The sequence below is a fragment of the Bradysia coprophila genome, unplaced genomic scaffold (genome assembly GCF_014529535.1).
Source record: "Bradysia coprophila strain Holo2 unplaced genomic scaffold, BU_Bcop_v1 contig_350, whole genome shotgun sequence".
Lineage (NCBI taxonomy): Eukaryota > Metazoa > Arthropoda > Insecta > Diptera > Sciaridae > Bradysia > Bradysia coprophila.
The window spans coordinates 8,264,739-8,289,515 of NW_023503608.1; the positions used below are offsets into that span (position 1 = coordinate 8,264,739).

The window sequence follows — 24,777 nt, forward strand, 5'->3', positions numbered from 1 at the left end:
ACAGACTGCAGGCAGCTGCACTATTGGAGTCTCATTTCAAATCTTTTACTTCATTTTTTTGAACATCCATTTCCGCAGTATAAGACCGCATTAGTCAGAGCTTGTCGTTTATTCCTGAAGTCGTTATCGATGATAGCCTTCAGTAACAGGTGAAAATTTACTCGGTGGATGTGAAATAGCTGAAAGTGGTATAGTTTAACACCACATAGAATTCTGAACGTTGGAAGCTGTAATAGACAGTTCATCTTAACCAAATACTCTTCGTCGTTTTTTTGTTGTTTCTATTCAATGTCTCGACGATTTTTCACAGATATGCACAGAATACACAGAAAGATGCCAAATGAACGAAGCTCTCTTCACAACCGGCTTGTTATATTAGGGTTAGATATAAGACTTAAATTATAAACAAATAAGTGGCTCGTCAAACCACTCGGTCAAGGTTAGCAGAATCAAACAAATTCGAAAATTTTGTTTAGACATGTGCCACCAAGTCTGGATATTGATTTAACAGTCTTGACAATCATACATCGTCCGATCACCATAGAAACAAACCAATCAAAAACACAGCACACCACATAATTGCATTTCATTAATAACTCTGATAGCAGAATCTTTATTTTTTGTAATTTTTCTTTTTTGTCCATTTTTCGTTTCAACCCTCCGGCATTGAATCTAACCAAAAATTTAACTAAGATGTCACCAACACTATCCATTTTCAACAAGAGAAATACTCCGCCGATGTGAGTATAGTGACGAGAAATGTGATTCTCTGTGTGTGTTTTCATTGAACCTAAGACCATATTTTAGGTCATCGAAAAGCTTAGAAAGTTTCCAATCGTCAGCTTCCTGTTGTCCACGAGAGTATTCCAGCCTGCAAATGTATAAGAAGCCAAGTCGATTACTCGGTCAGGGCCCATTGCAAAAAACGGTTAGTGAAGTGCGACAGCGAGTGGCATCAGCACGTCTGAATCGTTTACGTTCGGTACAAAATCAATTGAGCGACGCTCATGGACATATCGGAGTTAGTCCACCGAGAACTAGAACCCAATTCTTTGGTATAACAAAGTCGGATTCCTTTACAGGAACTTTTGAACGAAAATCGTCTTTTGCGAAATATTCATAAACGACAAGACTCAGCGCTCCAACGATATGAAGGTACCAATGCTGAATTACCACAACTGTTAAATTCACATGCGGAAGAAGTTCGCGTTTGGCAAGTGCGATGTCGTAATCTTCAATCACAGAACAAAGAATTGGGAAATAAATTGAAGCAGAAAGACGCTCAGCTGCTGACGCTAACCGATCACAATCGACACCTATCCCAATTGAATTCAGACAAGTAAGATCATCTCTCTTTTAATTGAAAGTTTACAATTTAACTTGGTACATTCAAGAAATTTGGAGGAGCGGGACAAATTAAGTGAACGGGTTCGTAATTTGGAAACGATGGTTTCTGATAGGGATGAAGAATTGAAAGTGTTGCATAGAAGACTGCAATTGGATGCCAAGGCTTTTAAACAACAAATCAATAGTGGAATGAACAAGCAGAAAGAATTGATGCTGAAATTGGATAAGGCAAACGCAGAAATATTGAGGATAGGCGAAATTATTCGAACTGAGGTAAACTTAAATTAAAAGTAGTTAGGCCCGAGCTTCAAAAATTTTTAGTTGTCCCTTTGTAACCTGCTTTCCCTTTTTTCTACCTGTGACCTTACGCTAGTTCATTTCGCTTTGTCGAAAAAATATCCTGGCCCTAAAAGGCTGCAAAACTTTTCTAACAAAATTTTGTTAAATTTTCAGTCCTTGATAAGTCCGAGTAAAATGTCATTGGGAACGTACCTTCGGTCGAACAAACAGAACAGCACGATTCCAACGAAAATTAATTTAAAACCGAAGATTTCCGAAGTCAAAGATAAAACACCGACTGACATGGGGATTTCCACGAAAAAAGTAATTGGTTTTAGTGAAACATCTGACTTGTTTATTTATGAATCCAAACTTATTACAGGATACATGTGCCAATAGATCGAAAACCGTCAAGTCACCAGCAGTTAGTCCAAGTTCTTCCAAAACTGTCGCACATAACTACTCTCAGCAGTCCAGCGACGCATTTCCACTGATGAAATCTTACATGGCGGATAAATCGAATCGAGCGAAGCCGTTAGGTCTATCTAGTAAAATTAAGAATTCCATGATGGATTTCACGGATATCAAGTATCCGACAGGAAATGCTACACAACCTCTACTTAAGAACTCATCGTCGATGGATTCATCGGGAACAGTACATTCGCCAATCGGTCACTACGATGACGATGAATTCGATTCGTCGTCTACGACTCAAGGAACGAATGACTTGAACAACCACTGTGACACCGTCGAGTCAGTTGATGACCTTACCATCATTGGTGATTATAATTACGCGAAATACCAATCCTATTCCGATCAACGGACTGTTGATAGTATTAATGAGAACTCGAGCGACGACGTCATTGGTGACATTGAAAAGTTGCGTAAGAATGTGCAAGAGGAAATCATCGAAAGTGAATCGTTTTTGGATCAGTTCTGTGAGAGCTTGTCGAAAGATGTGAAAATTGCGACGAAAGATGTAAAGAAAGGTGCAAAGGTTAATACTGAAAAGGCTAGGCTCCCGGTACGGTCAGGTATTAAGGTTAAGGAAGTACCGAAAAAGGGACGCGTCAATAGTGGCTCGACCAAAAAGAAACTCGATCCGACGAAGAAAACGGAACTCCTGGCTCAATTAAAAGCCATTGATGGAGCCCAATGACTAATTTAAATTTTTGTGATTTTACGTTGTTGTGCGATGAACAGAAATATATTTTGTGAACAAGACATTGGTTATACACTAACAGTACACACAGTCCGTCCTGTACTGTCTCTCATAGTAGTTAAGATTTATACAATGTTGCTTAGCTATATATTGGAATGCTACTTAAACAAAACTAAGAATCTGCTACGACCAACGAAGTTTTGATAAAATGCTCTTCCATTAACCTCTCACATACGGCTATTTATCTGTTATCGATAACGACGGCAAAAATAATGGCAAGATCTGTGAAATATGTGTAAAATGCACGTAAAATTGAAGTACAAGATTTGAAATCAACCGATTGAAGAAATAGACCAGAAAATAATACTGGATATATGCTTGCCGTCGGAAACAGGTTAAATCAAATTTAGTTCTGTTTGTCTTTAAATTTTCATTTCAATAACTGATTGACTTGAAAACATTTCAGCTGCTGAACGAATTTTCTTTTGTTGTATTTGATAGTCGCTTCACATCAATCTAGTAAGAGTTTTGTAAAGGGTTTTCATGTGAAAAATTCAACAAAAATATCGTGCCGCATAATTATAAGTTTTCTCCCTTCCCGTAGACTCGTCTAGCTAAGTGATAATCAAAAATGAAATATGATTTAGGTTCAGACTTACAGTCAACACTCCATATTTTGACCGTGTTTTTTCATATTCGACGCGAAAATATTTACTGAAGTAACTTATCATGGCCTGACCACGTAGATCTTAATCCACCCACTAAATGCTATAAACTTTGTAGCTCCTTAGAATTGTTTCAATAATACTGGACCCACGCGGTTCACACGTTTGTAAACAAATGAAGTAAAATATTCCCCACATTCTTCTCGTATTTTTGGTTTTGAAAGAAATTATTTGGCCGAATTTTCATCCGACCATAACAAAAATTTATTTTAGACTCATTAGAGTGCTCCTCTCCACGGAAATCTTTAGTAAAAGGCGAAAGATTTATTCGATATCTGAAGAGAAGCCAGAGTGCGGAACAGAGAATTTCAATGTGATTAGTACACATTCTACATGTCAAACTATAGCGAATTATAGCGAAAATATTTTACAGAAATGTTCGAAGAAAAATAGAGGGTAATGTCTTCAGCAGAAGGAAATATTTATCGTCTTGCTCTAAGTAAACTACTGAACATTCAGGTCTGTAACCATTTATAATGATGATTCAATATTTTTGTGGGAGGTTAGCGAGAAACAGGCGAAATCTGTGAAGACCAGTTACTAGTCACGTTTTAATGGTCAAAGTTGTCGAAAAAGCGAGCAAAATGTACATTTTCCATTGCGAAACCAAGATTAGCTCCTCTCGCCCCTAGATACGGGACTGTGTAGGTACATCACATTTAGTTTGAATAATTAAGACGTTTGTATAAAAGAAAGTTTTCTTTAATTCCGTAACAAAATTCATCACAATTACTTCGGACGTCCCTTTTTACCTTTACCACCTTCCTTTCCTTTCGACGATTTGTCCATTCGACTAATCGTGCGGCAGATTTTCTTCTTCAACTCTTTCTGCTTCTTCAATTTCCGCACTTCAATTGCATTCTTTTCGGCCTTGAATTTCGACACTCGTTTCTCCGTATCGGCGCGGTCTCGTTCCTTCTTTGCCTTGTAGTTGGTGCGGATCATCTTCAGCATGGCTTCGATCTTTTGCTCGTGCGGTGAGTTGATTACAGCAACGCGATTGCTATCAATTGGAGCCCTTGCATTGATGGGACCCGATTTGGGTTTGTCTTTGTACGGCAAAGAATTTTGTAGAGCCTTCGGTATAACCAATGGTTTGAAGTGCTTTGTCTCCCGTTTGATGAGCTAATGAAATGAGAAAAATGCACATGAGTAAACAAACAATTGTGGGATGACGAGGAGTCGTGGAAGTGATGGAAGATTATTGGTGGACTGGACATGATCAACATTTGCTTCCGAGAAAAACAAACATGAATCGACTTACCGTGTACGCACTGTCAGCATTGGCTTCATTCCGAATATTTTGCTCTCGTTTCAACTGACCAACGGTTTTCATTCCCTGCCATTGATTCTTCTCCTCCGACGACAGCAGCAAAGACGTCACTGGTGCATAATATTTGGGCACATCGACTCGGAACCATGTGCGACAAAATACGATATCGCTGAGCAGTAATTTATCCTCGAAAGTGGCTCGGAACGAACCTTCCGGCTGATTATTTGCTTTCTTTATTTGTCCACGAATACCGGACACGGTTTTCACTTTGGCTCCCTCGAACTTGGCCACCTCCAATCCACTGGTGAACATGCCTTTGATAAATGCCGATTTCTTGTAGATCTTGAACGGTGTTCCGACCAATTTCAATTTTTTCATAATCTGTGTGGATTTGTCAACTTCTGTAACACAGCCAGTTGCAGCTATACGAAAACCCAGACGTCGCATTTCAGCGGTGTTCTGTTGAACTGTTTGAACGGCCAAGAAACCAGTATTCTGAGGTGTTATTGGTCCCCAGAAAGTCATGCTACAAGTCACATGATTCGGCGTGTACTTTAAGTAACGGTGCTTCATGTCATCTTCGATTTTGGCGTAGATTGGCATCGTTTGAAAGCGACGCCAGCCCAACGAAACGATCAGAGGATCGGCAGTTTTCAATATTTTCTTATACCAACGATGTTTCTTCACCTTACAGTTCACGTAGCCAATGTTCTCTTCTGACATGTTCAGACCGCCAATTAAAATCGGAAACGTTGGATCGAAGTTCTCCACAAATTCGCATGGAATATTCTTAAAGCCGATGCGTACGTACAGACCTGCACGATGACCTTCAATCTGTATGCGCAAATCGTCATCCAGACTAGCAAATTCGGCCTTGTTCAATTCCGACTGTTTATTGGCTTCCGCTTTCAATTCCTCATAGTACTCATGGTCACCAGTAATGCGGCCTTCATCCTTGTTGTCGTAATTAGAATCGAATTGAGCTTTCAATTTCAATTTCTTTGCCATCAATTCCGTCTTGGTTAGGTTCGACTCTTCAACGCGGGAAATCGGGCGCTTCAGTGAACTTTTTTCCTCTTCTTGTTGCTTCGATTCACCAGCTGTTTCTGGCGTTTTTGTCGCTCCATGCTTTTCACCAGTTTCCAAGTCTTCAAAGTCGCCGTAAATTTCACTGTCGCCGTCACTCATATCATCTAATCGCAGAAGTTCTTCGGCATCTTCAGACGCTCTCCATTTACCGGTGACGAAACAATTTTTTATCAAAATTTTGTTCTCCTCGTGCAGCCAGTCTCTGGCTTCTGCAGTGTATTCTTCGAATAAGCAATTCTCATCGGCATTCAGCAACGAATTCATCTCGTCACCGCTTTTTCGTTGCGATGAAACGACTTTGAACAGTCCACCCAATTCTTCGGATTCATCTTCTTCTTGACGTTTACGCTTGGATTGCTATAAAGGATAAATGGAGACTTTCATGATTTACTGCTTGATTAGAACAATGTCAAACGTTCACGTACCATACTGAAAACGCCGTAGACCAATTTCATTAAATTGTCTGTATTCGAATGGCGATCGAGGTAGGCTTCCCGAGCCTTCTGTGCTAGGTTCTCTTTCCAAGACATGTTACTCTTGAGCACTTCATCTTCACTGTCGTTCTCTTCATCACTTTCTTTGCCGTCACCGCTGGCGTCGCTTTCTTCATCAGTTCCTCCGCTGAGTGATCTGGCTTTCGATTTCGATTTTGTGAAGTTTTCTTCATACTCTTCGTCAGAACTTTCATCTGAAAATTGAATAAAAAACAATTCTTTACAAAAGAAACGAGGATCATTTTCAGAATCAAGAGGATCAAAAAGTTGGGGGTACGTTGTTAATGATGATCTACTATAGATTCAGCAAATCAAAAACTAAACTCACCTTCTTCGTCTCCATCATCCTCTTCCGCTTCATCCGATTCATTTCTCCAATCGTCCTTTGCATCCATTGCACCACCTTCATCATCTGATCCGACTTCCTGTTCGAATCCTTCATCCACACTACTACTACCGTCATCATCATCATCTTCTTCTGAATCGTCATCCTGGAACTCTTTTGACTTCAAAACCGATCCATCGCTGAACAAACGAAATTCCTGATTGTCGATCTGTTCATCAAATGTCTCCTTCTTGTCGATCAAATCTTGAACGATTTCTTCCTGTTCAGTGTTCACATCCTTTCGATGACTGTGCGATCCTTGCAATTCGATGTACACGGCGTCTTTGTCGTAAACAATGCCACCCACACCGGACATTGGTGCGTAGAGCAATCGTTCTTTTTCCAATAAATTTCGTTTCTTTTCGGTACCGGGAAATGGGCACGGATCGGGCAGTGCGCTCAACTCATGAATTCGAAGGTCACCCAAACCAGCCACATGAACCATATTTTCTTTGTTCATCGGCACACCTCTCACATAGCCGTACAAGATGACATCTCTGTCGCATTTGGGATTCAATCTGATTTCCTCGTTATTGGTCACATCTTCCATGCGATCAGCCAGCAAATAGCTGTGTGCACCACGCCAAGTTAACGGCCGGAATTTCATAATGGAAATGAATCGTCCCAAATTTTTTATTTCGTTGCGGAGGTATTCGCCGTGTATAATGCCCGACAAATAAAACAGCTTGGCACCATCGTACACTTCGGTCCAGAATCGGTGTTTCAGTTCCTTTTTCCTTCGCTTCAACGTCTTGGCATTTTTAATCGTATCCAAATGCGTTAAAATGCCCATGATCTTTGGCATACCATGCACCTGGCAAATGTTGAGGAACTCGAAAATTTCCATTTCAAACCCGAAACTGGCATCACACATCAACAAGACCAAATCGGCACATTTTGCAATGTCGATCATCGAGTTAATGTCATTGTTACACTCAATCAGAGTGATACGACGTTTCTTCGAAGTTACGATGGTGATGGGACCGTTGATGTTCGTGACGTTGGTTCGCGTGAAGCTCTTGATCAAATTCTGTATCAATGTTGATTTGCCCACCTTTGGCGGGCCAACGATGGCTATCAGAACGGGTGGTGGTTCATCCGGTGTTTTGTCAACCAAAGGTATGTGTTGCTTCTTTGCTGTGATGTCTTCCTTTCGACGGAAATTTCTCTCAGCACGGACAGCCGATTGGATTGCAAATGCTTTGGGATTCTTCTGGCGAGCTGTTAGATTCTCCGTGGATTGTTTCGTTTTAGCCTTTTTCTTTTCCGCACTAACGCCTAAAATGTTTCATAAAATTCAATTAAGGTTACAACAATCCTCGCGCTCCTCGCGATTTCACTCAATGAAACACGAACCTGCATTTTTCTTGCGATGCGTTTTCTTTTTGTCACCTTCGAAGTCGTTATCCGGCATTTTGTAGATTAAAACTTTGTTTACAAGGTAAATGTTATAATTACGACATTTGTACCAACTCGTACAATTTATTTAGATAGAAAAGGAATATTTTCCCTTTTGCTGCCGTTTGTGTCGCACGTGTATCAAATGTCAAAACTGTCAAAACACACACTACTGCACACAGCCCACACAGCCCAACAAAAATTTTACTCTAGAGATGTGAGCAGTAGACTTTTTATGGAACCCAAGTAGCATTTCATAACCGCGGTTGGAAAAATGACTTATTCGTTGCAAACTTATTCGTTGTCTAACGGTTATGTAACGAATAAGTTATATTCAGCTTGACTTATTCGTTGTATAACCGTTTCACAACTAATTCGTTATCATTCAATTTTTAACGAATTAGTTGTACAACCATTATTAAACGAATAAGTAAATCGATCATTTTTGCCGAAAACGTATTCGTCAAATCACCGTCACACAAACAATAAGTTGGAGTAATCTCTTTCACGAATTAGTCGTAAAACGGTTATGGCACTAATACATTTTCAGTTTTTGCGTCAGTTGAAATCAAGATGTGATGCTAAAAAGTTCGCTCGGAATATACCTATCTATGAGAGACTTGTTATGCTTTAGTGTTTCAGTTTTCATACGATGTCACTATGTGTAACAGTAAAATTTGAAGTATGTTTGTGCTGAGAATTGTTTATACTTTGTGAATAGTCGTAATTTTCTAACTTATTGCCAATTTGTAAATCAACATTTTATTGATCAATTTCACTAGTTTTGTTTGCCGCTATTGTCGAAGTTAGATGTCTTGTTAGGTCTTTGATAGGAGTTAGGGTCGACAACAGTATCATACAATAAAAGTGAAATTGATGAATAAAACTTTGTTGAATTGGCATTAAGACAATATAGTGCAATCTTTGATTTCATTTCATAATAAACAAATTTTCTAACATCTAACACGATCTGCGTAACTCAAGTTTGCATAAACAATTCAAAAGAGCTTTATCAAAAATGTACAAAAAAAAAACGCGTGGAAAAACGTCTGACTGAATTGTTGACTAAAATGGAACTGTGACTGAAACAAGAACTAGTCATTGTGCCTTACTTAATTTACACACCAAATAATGAATGATAATAAATAATTTTAAAAAAATCAGTTGAATTGCAGTGAAATAATGTGAATTGATTTACGAATTGCACATACAATATTCCAGATAAAACGTGTTCTTGAAAGTGCAGCTAGAAGCTGAAATTACTGATACACGAAAAAATTGTGAAACGGTAAAACAACCGTCTTACAACGAATAAGTTAGACAATATTGAATTTCCAAACGTGACTTATAAGTCTTACGACGGTTATACAACCGTCTCACAACTTTAACCAATTCGTTGCATAACCGTCTTACGACCAATTCGTTACTAAAATTTTACAACTTTCGCAACTGGGCAAAAACCGTTGTACAACCGTTATTACAACGTTGCGGCAACGTTGCGACAACCAATTCGTTATCGTCTAATTTTTACAACCGCGGTTAAATAACGGTTGTACAACCGAATTTTAACCGTTGAATGCTACTTGGGAACGAATGTGGATTGTGTTTAAAATTTAAAAATAATGAAAAACAACGAACTCAATTTATGTGTCAATGTTGAAGCCACATTTAAAGCGAGACGCACTTCGCATGAACAATGGGAATGGGCAATTTAAAATAATTTTCGACGAAGTTTGAACCTTTGAAAATAAAGCCAACCAATCTTTGGGTGAGGTCCGTAAGTCTTTACCAGCAAGAGTGTATACAATATTAGAATATTTTTACGTGTTATTTGGAACATGTTTACCTTAGTGTTCCTCAGGGATCAAGGATGTTACAATCGATATCTACAATTCATTTATGCTTACTTGTTCCCTTGACTGAAAGTCAGGGTCCTATGACAGAAAACCACTTGAAATGTCGGTAACGTTTGTTACCACGATGACGTTAGTAATTCTTAACCGATTTTTAAAATTTTGGTTCTTATCGATGACAAATGAAAAACATGATGCTGAGTTCGTACACAGATAAAAATATGGACCTAGATCTAAATCTTTTTGTGATTAACAGTACCCGACCGAATCTTTTTTAGAATTTAAATTTAATCCCCTCAGGGATTACTTGAACTTATCCCCAAATGAGTAATCCCTAGAGGAATTAAATTTTAATCTTTTAGGCCCTGACGTTTGACGCTTGTTTACTAGTTTACTCATTTTAATCTGATCTAAATGTTATTTGTAATGCAATAAAAAAATATTCTAAACCCTTCCTACTTTTACTTCAGAAAAAGAAATTAAAAAAAAACGATTTTTACGGATATTGTGATATTATAGTTTTTATCTAAACGTCTGATATGAGAAGAAGCTTTTTTGTGAATCTGGAATGAGAAATGTTTTTACTAAACAGAAATTTTTTTTATTTACCTGACGAGATTTGAACCCGGGACCTCATGCACTTCAGTCTACGATCTTACCACTGCCGCAATTTGTTCTTAATCCCAACGTGGCTTATTGTGAACCGTTGTTTCAAAGAAACTAATTCCTCGTGGGATTAAAATTGGGATTAAAATTCAAATTGCCAGATGACAAGATCGTCACTTCAAACCTCAATATTTTTTCATGATTTTCATTTTTATATTCTTCTCAAGTTTTCTTACCATATTTTATAAGTATTTAACCATTTAAATTCAAAAATGTCTGGTTTCCCGTGGTAATGGGAATAGTTCGCGGCTAAAATTGGCCTTCCTGCCAATTTCGATCTAGAATTTCTCTATATCTATACTATCTTTGTAATGTTTACATTGATTTAATGATTTTTTGAATCTGGTAGTATCTTTGCAAACCGACTTAAAAATTTTATTCTGAGCCTAGTATCGTAAGGCAGAATAATCCAACATTTTAAGACCAAATTAGTTTTTCTCACAAAACCGTATCTTGCTCGTAAATCGTGTTCGAACTCAATTAACTCAAAAGTGTGATTTCAAGACAATCAAATTATAAACGGAAAATAATAAGGAGTAGTATCATCATTCAATCCCCAATATTATTGTTTAGACCTACTTTTAATCACTGATGGAATTACATTTTTTCAATTTCTAGCGAAGATTAAAAATCCAATCCCGAAAAAATTACTTTTTTAAAGTAATCCCCTCGGACCTAAAAATTCTAATCCCAAATTTTTATCTCTATAGAGATATAATATTGGAGTAGTTAGATTGTGGTAATCCTAATCATTTGTCTAATTTTTGCCATTACTACCCTGTTGTCTCACCCAGCTAACCTGATCGACCCGAAATTATTTTTCTTATGAAGGCAGTAGTTTCCAAATGACACTGATCTTCAGTTTTTATATGAAAAAAGTAATTTTGGCATCCGGTTTGATCGATGTGATTGTACGCTACTTCGCCGTAGAATGAACCAAACCTCTTTTAAAAATTTAATTTCATGTCATAATTTTGCAAGTATAAGGTTCTACGTGGAAAAGGTATACTGCAACTGCATGTGGCTTCACGAGAAAAATAAATTCAGGTCGATCAGGTTAGTTAGCTGAGTCAAGTAGTTGAAAACAGCTTCCCAATGGCGAAAAATGAGCTTCTAGAATTTTAACGTGTCGAGTTAATCTCGAAAACAATTTGTAACCATTTTTTTATTGGTTTTGAGTCAAAACAACATTTTGTGTGGCATAGTGGTCATCAATTTTTTTAATTTCTGGCAATGCAGGACTCCAGAAAAATACAAATCTCCTCAAAATTTTGTGCAACCAGCCTAAATGTTCTATTGATGCAGAGTGCAGAGGGGGAACTAATAGACGGAAACACTTTTAATTATCCTTTATTCAACATTAAATTTATTTTTTCTTTTTAATGTAATTCTTGATGTAAAAATTACCAAACAGCACAATCATAACTAACGCTTGAATGACGTTGAGTTTACACTGTATTTGTGAGACACAGCAATGTCCATAATACAGTGGCCAGGAATAGTGAATAAGAAGGATTACAAATTGAAGCTGCAAGTAAAAGGTTACAATTGAAACATCTCAATAAACTCAATTCGGGTACTCATGATGTCTAACAAAAGCATTTTTCATCACAATACATCATTTGTTGCACGAACGGAATTTGAAGCCTACACATTTCTGTTTTATGGCTGATTAGCTTTACACAGAACAGAGTATGTGTCGATTAGGCATGTTAGAGAAATCAATTGATTGATAAAATATCGATTATTCGCAGACAATCAATCATCGATATTTTCAACAAATCAATATAAATCGTATGTTTTATCGATGGTCACAAATAATCAAGTATCGATTGTTGATAATCGAATGAAAATCGATTATTGATAATCAAATGTATATCGATTGTTGATGATCGAGTGTTTGTCGATTATTGATAATGCAAAAATGTGAACTAATCTCCGGTAGCCGTTAGTGGTTCCGCGTATCATTATTCTATATTGAATGGAAGGAAGTCGGATTGTTGCAAATTTTGAATTCTGGGCATTTTTGCCGGTTTCTGGGGAGTATTATCTGACGCAATATCAACTATATATCAATCGAAGGTTTCATTAACAATCGATAATCATCGATGATCGATAATTATTATAAATATCGAAAATCGACAATTTTATCAATAATTATTGATAATCGATGATTACCCATAAATTTGATTATTGATAAAACATTCGATTGATATTATATCGATATTTTGGAATTTTATCATCGACTGATATTTCTGAGTGAACATGCCTAGTGCCGGTTTTCAAAATTCCGTGGGAGTATCAACATTATGCTCTGACAGCAAATTTACTTACCAATTGAATTTGGGTAATGAATTTTTTACATTTAGGAAGCCATTTTATGCTTGAGTCATATGCAGCAAGAAAGTAGTAACAGTACATAAATGCATGTACGACTGTGTTTACAAATCCGTAAGTGACATTATGGCCACCTAATAATTGGGTAATTTTTAAACAAAATCAACGCACTGCTCCTAGCATGAACATAAGAAATATTTGGAGGCTGATGAAGTCACAGTAGGCACTGCGTTTCTTTCGTGAAGATAGGTGACTTGTTTTAGTTGTGTGAGTTCAAACACTCAATACAATCAATCTTAAGCGGTAGCTCTCATCACAAAAGCCTCCAAATTCGACGTTTGTCAAAGTAGTGTTCATGCTAGGAGCAGTGCGTTGCAACCACTCATCTAAGGAAAATCACTCGAATTCAGATTACCTGGCATAGACCGCATTCCGAAATAAATGAATAATAGGACCATGATGTGGTGATATACATGTAAAAAAGACACCTGTTGTTGTTTCTTTCGCAACACAAAGATCAGCGTCTCCAATAAATCGTAGATTTTCAGCAAAAAATAGTAGTAAGCCAGAGTACCCTCCAATGGTTCATTTCTCATCTCGAAGTAATTTTTCTTCAACATGTGAGAAAGTCCCTTGGGAAAAAAAGTTACGTCAAAAAAGTCATGTCAATGAAGTTTCCAATTCTAAAATGTTTACTTACCAGAGAAATCAAGTAAATATTCATGATTATTTGTGATAGATTGTAAAAGAGTATGACTCCCTTTAAATCGTACGCCGGTCTTGTTTTCATTAGGTCAGGACCCCATTTCAGTACCACAAACAAGTATAGTATGGGTATTAGAGAGACTATGTACGGATAATGGACCAATGTGAAATGAGCCACAGTCGGGTCTGAGAGGTAGAATTTACTAATTAGCTTAATAGTTCCAAATTTTAGTTTTTTTTTACGATGTCAGGACGTGATATTTTCAATTGTCGAATGTGAATCTCATTGGAAAATGCCGCCTTTTTTGTAAGAAAATGACGTCAATTTTCCAGGGATTGAAATTAGGGAACCTGTCAAAAATAAATAAAATAAACGTCTTTTGTATTCCACTTAAATCTTCCACTTTTTCAATGAAGTCCGAAAAAATTCCAAAGGTTTTCAAAGCTCTTCAAAGCACAGGTTCGATACGACATGTTATTTTGGCTCAACACGTGGTAGCATATGTCGTTGTGGAGTTTTAGTAAAAAGGGAGATCTCGTTTTAACCAGAAGGTGAAGTGTTCGGATACTATTATGTAATACGTGTTACTGTGCCTTTTAACTTTGTGTTATTAACCTTTTTTGGTTATGATAAACTTAAACCTCCACAGGTCGTTCGAAATATGTATATTTCATCCCGAAAACAAAACAATAATTTTATTTGTGCCTTTTCTGTCTTAAGATTGCTTTATTTTATTTGGGGTCAACTGAGTCGATTTTTTAATTTTTTGAGTTGTGAAGTTTATTTCACTATTGGTAGATTTATAACGTGATAGAAGTGACAACGGATATTCTTTTGGTTCAACCAAAAATTTGTAAAAAAAAATTCAATCACCAATTGTATAAAGAAGCGAATAGTCATTGCTCATTTTAATATTTATTTCACTTCTCCGAAAACACAGCTTTTAATTAAATAAAAATTTGAACTAAATTTTAGACGATGCGAATCGCCGTGTATACTCCTTCCTACTGTTTTCTACAATATTAAAGTCCGACTTTGAACGTCCGAATCGGAATAAGTTTTGCAACACCGAGGAGCCAAATGCTGTTAAGTTTTGATTATAAAGTGTTAGGAATATTCGATTACATTTTCGAAGGTGTGTCGTTGCTTGCATGCATAGTGCGAATTCAATATACAACAATTTAGAACTTTTCAAATATTCCCTAATTTGTATACTAGCGCGTACTGATTCAGTTAGGCTTTGAACCATGAATGTGTTCATTCCGAGGTTGGTATATTTCTTTGCTTGAAAAATATTAAAATTTAACTTAGAATTGAATGTTAGGGACTTGCGAGTTGTCTGTTATCAATACTATCACTTGTTCTTTATTTTTTTGTGCATTTTATTTCTATTTATTTATAAATTCTCATTTATGTCTAAATATATTTTTATAATTAATTTGATAAAAGTAAATAATGAAATCAACCGTGCGAATTGATTAGACCAATTTGAATAACAAATTTTCCATTTTTATTGTACCTTTCTCATGGCACCAGACCCGCAACAATACGTCCCCAGCGAGTACACCTGGTGTCACCTTTTGTATTTTAATTAAAATGTGGACAATATGTAGAGTTAAAAGATGTTTGAAAATTGACTTTGAACTGTTTCGATTTTGCCGAGAAACATTGGACAAGTTAGTATAGCAAAATATTTGGAAAATATCAAGCATATAACACAAAAAAATTATCGCTTTAAGGCTGACTAAAATGTGCAAGTCAATGTGCGTATTAGCTTCCCGAGTGTAATAAAAATTTGTTCAGTTTAAGTTGTGTCATTCATTTCGGTAATTTTTCCTACGAAAGGATCGATACTAAAAGCATTATAAGAAGCGCAAGTTAATTTAAAAAAAAATGTTTTAAAGCATCGTCACTAATTTAAACGACTTCAACGAATGTGATTATAGTTTTGTATTGTCCTCTCTATTTTATAAATTGCGATATTTTAACCTTTCGCATATAGCATATAGCATGAATCTAATGAAGTAATAGATTTTGTATCAATCAGCCTGAAATATTTATACCAAGCCAAGGATAAGTAACATATTAACTAATTTAGAATGCTGATCTATCTGCCGTCTGTGAAAGATTATTTCTTTCATATTTAATCGGGAAGAGTTAAGTTTTTCCTTTGAATTTTTTCTTATGTTCGTAACCTTAAGTCATTTGTCTTGAATGCAGACAACTAACATCGCCAACGACTAACAGTAAGAAACGTATATGAATAATGAAGCGATAACTGGATGGTCACCTTACTACTTATACTACTTCAAGGGGTCATTTTAAGAAAACGTTTATTTGCAAACAGGGATATTAGTACAACATTTGTCAATAGTAACAGATGCATGCAAGAAGATATATTTACGAGTAAAAATAGACAGCGCATTTGAAGTATACACTTAGGTCTATGTTATTATGCATTTTTATATAATTTTTTGTTTGTTCAAAAGTAATTTTGGTGTTACGATAGGTCGTATAATAATACACATCTAGTTTAAACGAATAATAATTCATATCATGTGTAAGGTGTAATTGTGGTAGATATAAATCACAACGAATAACAACGCATGAAATGACCTAATAATATTCAGTTATAATTTGATTAAATTAAATTTTGAAGAAAGTTATTACAAAATTTGAACTGTGAGTAAGTTTTGAAACTTTTTTTTTAGCAAATTATTTTAATTGCTCAAAGGTAAGTATACATTTCGAAATAACAAAATTAATTACTGAAAAAATATGGAATTTTTGTTTCACTTACGTTAATGTTACATAGCTCCGATACATACTAGCATTCGGACCACTTCGGCTTTGTAGTATATTCTCTTTATCATCTTAAATAAATATGTAATTCATAAGAAGATAGGGCTTTGCGCACACGAATTGCTTGAGGGTATGTTGCCAAACTAGTCTCCGGTTCATTTTATAGAACTCCATTTATTAACTTGTTCATATGTTCAAAGCTGATTAGCAATAAAAGCGCTCACCCCCCTTGGCAATTTTCTAGCCTAGCCTTATTTTGAAAAAGTTAAAACCAATTAAAGCATGCAAAAATGTGTTACTTTTAAGGGAAAAATTGATTTGAGGATGATAACTTATTCCACTTGGAGAAATTTATGTGTTTTGCAAAGGTTTCTCCAAAAGGGTTAAGTTATCGACCACAAACCAATTTTCCCCTTAAAAGTAACACATTTTTGCATGATTTAATGGTTTTACTTTTTCAAAAAAAGATTTTGGTTCGGAGAAATCATCAATAATCGAATATTTTTGCACACAAATGTAGGTTAGAAAATTGCCAAGGGGTGAGCGCTCTTTACACTCGTCTCCAAATATTTTCTATGTTAACACTAGAAGCAAGTGCTACGGCTTTTTGTATAAATAGTAGTTCAGAACTCAGCTATGGAGTAAAAAGTGTTACAAACTTCTTCGGTTATTGAAAACATAGACCAAGATCAGCAATGGACACATGCCAATGCGGTATTTTATAGTGGGTATCTTAGATTTTTCTTAGATATCGGAAAAATACTCAGATCATTGGACGTAACACAGCATCGACAATTGCACAAATATGGTTATACCGTTTGTGAAATGTTAACTTGAACAAACTTTATGTTATCTCTGTGTACTGAGGGTACCTAGCAATGTTTACCTTGTGCGGACTCAAATTACACTTTGTCATTGTAACGTTTGAAAAACACAAAGAACCTAAAAAAGATGTTATCCATTTCGAGGGATTCTTTTGAAAATCCACCTATCAAAATCGGACCCATTTCGTCTGGGATATATATATGGTTTGAAAGGTCTTTGCCATTAGACCTCAAAACAGGCCTCACATAGTCTCGAGCCTCTCCTGGTTGCTGGTGGAAGATATCCGAATTTAGAAAAATAGTGTTTTTTATGCGAATTTTTTGGCCGCTATAAATGATTGTTCCGGGAGATAGTAGGCTTTTGAGGTATCAATGGAAAGCTTAGACAATGCGTGTTACGACTAGCATGTTAGGTTCACATTAAGCGTCATCAGTACCAGCCCAGACCTGTCTAAAGTTCACACAGATTTTGAAAAAAAAAATCTTGCAATTTTTTGCAAACAAATATAATTGAATCTAATCAAACTAGACATGACCCGAAAGTACTTAAACTCTGTTTTCCAACGAGCCCACTCTCACCCGGAACGATAATTTATAACGGCCAAAAAATTCGGATAAAAAACTCTATTTTTCCAACTTCAAAGATCTTCCACCAGCAACCAGGTGTGGCTCAAGACTGTGTGAGGCCTGTTTTGAGGTCTACTGGCAAAGACCTTTTAAACCATGTATATATACATCCCAGAAGAAATGGGTCCGATTTTGATAGGTGGATTTTGAAAAGAATCTCTCTTCACATTTACATTCTCCCCTTGATCGACTTTCTTCATCTCCATCTCTTAAGGCCCGTCATTGGGAAATGACAGGACAGTTTCCCGAAAATGTATGTAAAATTTTATCACAAAAATTCACCGAAAAAATTCAAAGAAACTAACCTCTTATGCTTTCTATTGTATTCGGACATAGTCTCTTTAGGTCGCCAAGGCATATTTGAACACAAACACTTTTTACTCAATGCAAAAACAAAAAGTTTTTTTTTGTTTTGTCGCGACAAAAACACAGAAAATATTTCGACACAACTGTGACACTCCGCTACTATAAGTACTAGAATCAATGTTTGCTGTGTTCACTTCGGCGGTAAAATATTTTCATTCAAAAAAGTGTCGGACGTTTAAAAACAATCATCAAACGGTTGACAAAGGTTAGCGTATACATTTAATAATGCTCATCGACCATTTTTCAAAGCTTTACGAGAGCTCAGCGGACATTCGTTCAACGATGGGAGAGCATTTATTAAAAATTTAGCCTCTCGTAAGACTGCGCTGAGCGTAAATAAATGTTCGTTCCTTTTTAGTAAGCTAAGAAGACTTCGCGAAGTCTAATTATGCCACCTCTTTGAATAAAAATATCGGCTGAGTTCTAATAATTCTTCGCTGAGCTTTAACAAACCTCCGCTGAGCTCTAATAATTCTCCGCTAGGCTTCAGGAAGTGTCCGTTAGGCCTAAGCAAGTTGTAGGAAGGCTTAATGGAGCAAATCGGACACTTAGCGGAGATCTGCCAAAGCTAAGTGGAGTCTTATTAAATCATAGCAACAATTATTAGGTATCCGCTGATGCTTGTTGAGTGTTCGCTTAGCTTCATTGCCTTACTACAACGTGCTAAGGTCTGACAGACTCTTACTGAAGCCTATCGGAGAATTATTAGAGCTCAGCGGAGGTTTGTTAAAGCTCAGCGGAGAATTATTCGACCTCAGCCGATTTTTTTGTTCAAAGAGGTGGCATAATTAGACTCAGCGAAGTCTTGTTAGCTTACTAAAGAAGTGGGAGATGTTACAATTTTAATAAATATCTACCATCGTTGAAGTGTCGGACACTTTTTTGAATGAAAATATTTTACCGCCGAAGTGAACACAGCAAACATTCATTCTAGTCCTTATAATAGCGGAGTGTCACAGTTGTGTCGAAATATTTTCTGTGTTTTATCGCGACAAAACAAAAAACTAAATTTTGTTTTTGTATCGAGTAAAAAGTGTTTAGTGTTCAAATAAGCCTTGGCGACCTAAAGAGACGGTGCACGAATACAATGGAAAGAATCAGAGGTGAGCTTCTTTGACTTTTTTCGGTGAATTTTTGTGATAAATTTTTGCATACATTTTCGGGAAACTGTCCTGTCATTTCCCAATGACGGGCCTTAAAAGGAGACTTAATTGTATATTTCTTCATCGTTAAACACCTGTAATGTACATTCCATCTTTGTGTTTTTAATACTGTACTGGTAGCTTAAACTGTCACAGATGGCAAGCAAGTTTTACTATTTAAACTATTACTTCATTTGATCGAAGATTTTGTGAGATTGATTTCAGAAATCTTTTACTTCATTTGTTTTGAACGTGCTTTTTGCTACATAAAATGTTATAAGTTAGAGCTTGCCGTTTATTATTGCTGTCGTGGTCGATAACAGATGACAGCCGTCTGTAACAGTCTTTTAGGTAATTAGTAATGTTTTCTTGTAACAAAATATGTTTTAAAATTAATGAAGTAAAAGATTTTGTACAAATGTATTGAAGACTGACGATATGTCCCTTCTTTGTTACAGGTTAAGATGTGTGTGTAATAATTTTTTTTGTTGTTGAAATTTATCGTCAATTTAACCAGAAACCCAAATGACCAATCACTTATAATTTTTGAGCTAAATGAAGTTCGTTTTCTAATTTTATACATACCTGCTTCAGTTCTGCATAACATTTCCTGTTACTAAAAACCACCTGGGTCTGATTCATCATAATTTGTGCTAAGTAGCATTTAAATTAACAACAACACAAAAATAAATAAATAAATAAAAAGTCATTCATTCACTCTTGCGTTTGTCTTTCAACCAAACACATTTTACACATGAAATATCTCGCATATATGTAAATAATTCAAGGCCATTCAAGGCCGTACGCTCGATGAATATGAGATGAAATGGCATTAAGCAACTAATCATTGCGAAGATTAAACAATTTGGTTAAAAGTCTCTCTATACCTTTTAAAATAACACATGAACTTTGGTAGGTCTCTTTTATCAAGCAATTTATGTAAATATTATGTATTATGGCGCCTTTTATCAGTATACATTTTTGAATGAAGATGGCTCGATGGTTGAATTTTTGCACGAGTTACGGTCGAATGGTGATATTACAATCGATTCCATATATCTAAGAATTAAGAATGGAAAGTCATCTGTTAACGATAAAGACGGTTAGAGGAAGCGATGGCCTCTGAATGGTAATCGCTCGTATAGAAAAATTAATTTTAATGCAAATGAGGTTGAAGATTTGGCTTTAAGCTCTAGAAGATACAATTGCAAAATGTTTCTCATATGCAGAATGAGCACCAGCTGAATATCACCAGCTGGTGTACAAACAACAACACTTTATATTGTATACAATTCAAAGACAACCTACACACAGTGCATTTCTACGTTAACGTCATCTACGCGCACATAACACGTATGAATGAAGTAAACACATTGTTAAGAATGTGTTTTGATTGTTTATCATACAATAAGTGTGTGTTAGCAGATCCAGCTGGTGATATTCAGCTGGTGCTCATTCTGCATATGAAAAATATTTACAGGCTGTACTTCATTTTGTTAGAGGTGGCAGATGTATTGTTCTTCTCATAATCAAAATCATATTAGATATGACAATGATTCACTTGGCTTGGAAAGTGAAATACCGGATCAATTTATTTGTTTCCGCTTCCATCGGCCTCATTTGTTGCTCTTGTGTATAGTTTTGCTCACATTTCCGCAAAGCTTCCATTTTCTACCAGTTTTTCGTACATTTACTTGCAGTTTGTTGAAACTTTAGAATTTTGTGGGATGTGGGAAATAATGCATTTTGATTTGATATTGCCTTGAGACACTAGAATTTAAAGCCTAGATCGATCAATCTTTCTTGAAAATGGCGAGTATCTTCTGTGTTCAGGGTGATCAGAAGCCTCTTGCATAAACAGATAAAATAATCTTTCAAGTAAAAAATCCAAATCTCCAAAAATGAAGTGGATGAACTTGATTTCAAATAGGTATATTGCTGTAAGCGTACCCAATAAATGAGCGAAGCTTTTCAAATTGATTTTTAAACTTACCACATGAAATTCCGCGCGTTGTTAAAAACGATCTGTTCAAACAAGTTATCGAACACACAAATCGATTATCGTTATCGATCCAAACCACCCCTTGAATATTTTCTAAAATCTACAAACGAAGAGACATTCTGATCGACTCACTTAGGCCATTTCACTTGCAGTGTTCTTGACGAACTGTTGACCACCTGTTGTCTTGTTTCTGTGCAATTATATTTTATCAATTGATTTTCTCTTTATTTGAGTTTAACCTTAAACCATCGAAATGGAAACAGTTTTCCGGCGAAATAATCGTTTTCCGACTAGATGTAAGCTATTTTCGGAATAAATTACAAATCAAAAAGATTTGATACATTTCGTCGGCCACAAGAACTAATTTCGACACTTTAATTGTCTTACATAACAGTAACGAAATCACAAAGGGCTGACATTACTTTCCCCGTATCCCGAGTACATCGTCAACTGCGTAAAAGAAAGTACGTTAATCGAATTCGTGTACACAGTGCCGTGAATTTAGCGGTGGTACTTGAGTATCTAGTCGCCGAAATATTGGAATTAGCTGGAAATGAAGCCAAAGAGCAAAAAAGGAAGCGAATTGTTCCGCGCCATATTATGCTTGCGATCAGAAAAGATGGCGATCTAAACAATCTTCTCAAAGAAGTGATGATTTCATTTTCTGGAGTCGTGCCGAATATACAGGCACCATTGTTAGTGCAGAAGAAGTAATATCCTTCACAGTGTGATATTTATGTTACCCATATGGGAATAACGAGACATTTTTCGTAGTTTTTTTTTTAATTATTTTAATTTTTTGTGTTAAAAGTGTTATGTAAAGAATATTTGTTTTCTCTAAATTTTATTTGGCCGTAGGCGCCAATTTTTAAATTATAATTTTAAGTTGATTCCATCGAGATATTAAATATCTGTTCTAAGATGATTTTGTCGAGTTTTTTTTTGTGAGCTCCTTGTATCAGCTGAACTTTTGAATCAACCATTGTCTTGTCTAATGGGACTAATAACTCATATATTTATCATCACGTACGAGAAATGAATGGAAGCAACATCGCTTGACATTCTCAATAGAAAATTCATGTTCCAGATGGGTAAGGTTTGATGAGTTGAGTTATACCAACACTGTGGCCAAGGTTTTTAGATATTTTTAGTTATTTCCATAAGCAACCTCGAAGTGTATTAGCGACAAAGGAGAGGAATATTTGGATTGGATAACCTTTTATTAGATGGTCCTTTTATTTAGGTTAGTCTTACATTAGATCCAGGCTATTCAGAGCCCATCGTTCAAAAGGTTCAATAATAGCACGAATGATATGGTAGCCGACCGTGGAATGGTAAGTTATTTTGCGAAAAGAGAAAGCACAAAAATTTCGAATGATGGCGATGCTCTCTGGTATTTTAAAAGAATTGGTTTCCCTATTTTCAATTTTGATCAGAAGGTTGTTCGAATATCGTCGAATTGAAAAGGGTCAGGCACGATAAAATTTGATTTTAACACATTCTTCCCACTTTAAATGGAAGTGCAAGATCAAATAGAATATTCTTTTACATAGTAATGAGTAAGTATCTCACGACTAAGATAGAAATCAGCGCGAACCGCTGGGGGTTTTTTGAGAACGGGCAGCATAGTCAGTGCGGAACAGTTGAGAACTTTTAAAGTAAAGATTAATATTGCGATTTGCGGAGGACCTAATTTACAAGATCGTTTGCTTAAAAATTATTCCTCTAGTACAACGAAGACTAGAATACACTTCTTTGGCAACAAAACTGTATCTGCAGGTAAGCTTGAAGCCTAAGCTTAATAATGATATCAAACAGGCCAGTAAGTGGCAAGCAGCAAGTGATACCTTTTATCTAAGGAATTTTGCATCTCGATTAAGAACATCAACCAAAACATAGCTAACGCCGACCCGTACGAAACACCTATTCGTATCAAAAGCCTTTACTGTGAAACTCTTCATTTCTTTTACTTCATTCTCTACTGAAAAGCTATTCGCCCTTTAAAATCACTTACATTATCTTTCTTTGCCTTGTTAGCATATACAAATAAATTGCCGGAGGCAATATAGACAGCCCCGTACGAAGTCAACTTTCATAAATTCCTATTTAAACATCTATATACCACTATATTTACCTATATTTTCCTATAAATAAACATTTCACAGATGAATGTGCTATTATATAGCTCTATATGCCTCTATATAGCTCAATATAGGTGAATATAGATATATATAGATGTCCATAAATGGAATGCCTGAAACACCCCACACACATAACAAATTATTTCCATGTTAACAGAAACACTCTAAGTACCATTTTTCCCAATATATATCACTTTTATTAAAATCCAATATGGCCACCGGCAGCCATTTTGTTAGGAGACCGGAAATTTTACCGACGCTTTACATTCGTTAATACCTTTCAAACAAAAAAAATTCATGAAATTCGGTCAAAATTTACTCGAGATATTGACAAAATACTCCACGTTCACTGTACGGCCGAGTAGCCAGATAAGAGCTCACTCCAAGAGACCTAGCTCACGCTCCGGAGAACATAATTTCAAAAACTGATTGGTACGGTCAATACCTATCTAATAAAGCTAAAATAGACGAAATATGTTGAAATGTGGCCGACCTACAAGCAAAAACTGCTTGCCGCCCTGTGCCTGTTTCACACCAAGGGGTCTAACTCACGAGTCGGTCATCCGATTTCCATAAACTTTTTTTTTGTCGATCGGTATTGTAAATTGACGTATCACTTACAAGTGTAACGTTTAAATGTCCGGAGATATCTTCGAAAAACCGTAAAGCACTTATTGGGCCACAGCTCGGGAAGGGTCGATCCAAAATCACTCATCTTCGAACTAAGCCTGTCTTTTGACATTACCAAACGGGAAAAAAAAAGAATTTTCAAAATCGGATGCGTTTTACTCAAGTTATCGTGCAGACGGACAGACGGACGACGGACATTTTTTTTCCACTGATTTGGCATCTCTAGACAACCACAATAGGTTTCCCCTTACTCAGGGAGTCCAATTCGACGTGTTACGGACGTATGCGTAAACGCATAAGACCCCAGTACTTCGTACGGGTCTAAAAATGTTCCTCCTACAAGTAACAGGGAAATAGGTGACACTGCTTACGTATATTTTGTACATGAACCATGAATATATTAGGAGAATATATGGGATGAAATCACGCTTTTCTTTCATTTGTACAAGGAAGGTTAATTTTTGTTAATGATTTTCAACTCTTCCCGTAATGCCTGGGAAAGGTTAGTTAATTCGACGTCATATCTCTG

At 36.2% G+C, this 24,777-nt stretch overlaps 3 protein-coding genes, 1 long non-coding RNA gene and 1 other non-coding gene across 5 annotated transcripts; 2 read left to right on the top strand and 3 right to left on the bottom strand.

The window, feature by feature from the left end:
- Window positions 1-479: 479 nt before the first annotated feature.
- Window positions 480-2,845, top strand: LOC119080702. The gene is made up of 6 exons (XM_037189161.1): window positions 480-740; window positions 808-1,021; window positions 1,083-1,339; window positions 1,395-1,620; window positions 1,801-1,950; window positions 2,009-2,845. Exons 1-6 carry the CDS (start codon window positions 694-696, stop codon window positions 2,783-2,785), a joined length of 1,671 nt encoding a protein of 556 aa, XP_037045056.1. The 5' UTR covers window positions 480-693; the 3' UTR covers window positions 2,786-2,845.
- Window positions 2,846-3,684: 839 nt separating this feature from the next.
- Window positions 3,685-3,808, bottom strand: LOC119081168. The gene has a single exon (XR_005088451.1). It is a non-coding gene; the product is annotated as a U5 spliceosomal RNA (small nuclear RNA).
- A 389-nt stretch (window positions 3,809-4,197) lies between these two features.
- On the bottom strand, window positions 4,198-8,311 carry LOC119080667 (ribosome biogenesis protein BMS1 homolog). The gene is made up of 5 exons (XM_037189098.1): window positions 8,111-8,311; window positions 6,698-8,032; window positions 6,301-6,563; window positions 4,778-6,232; window positions 4,198-4,638 (listed from the first exon to the last, which is right to left on the bottom strand). Exons 1-5 carry the CDS (start codon window positions 8,166-8,168, stop codon window positions 4,243-4,245), a joined length of 3,507 nt encoding a protein of 1,168 aa, XP_037044993.1. The 5' UTR covers window positions 8,169-8,311; the 3' UTR covers window positions 4,198-4,242.
- A 3,708-nt stretch (window positions 8,312-12,019) lies between these two features.
- On the bottom strand, window positions 12,020-14,745 carry LOC119080778 (elongation of very long chain fatty acids protein-like). Its single transcript, XM_037189347.1, has 5 exons — window positions 14,588-14,745; window positions 13,709-13,899; window positions 13,424-13,640; window positions 13,006-13,142; window positions 12,020-12,199 (listed from the first exon to the last, which is right to left on the bottom strand). Exons 1-5 carry the CDS (start codon window positions 14,619-14,621, stop codon window positions 12,038-12,040), a joined length of 741 nt encoding a protein of 246 aa, XP_037045242.1. The 5' UTR covers window positions 14,622-14,745; the 3' UTR covers window positions 12,020-12,037.
- A 6,853-nt stretch (window positions 14,746-21,598) lies between these two features.
- On the top strand, window positions 21,599-22,402 carry LOC119080814. The gene is made up of 2 exons (XR_005088373.1): window positions 21,599-21,773; window positions 21,872-22,402. It is a non-coding gene; the product is annotated as an uncharacterized LOC119080814 (long non-coding RNA).
- The last annotated feature ends 2,375 nt before the right edge of the window (window positions 22,403-24,777 follow it).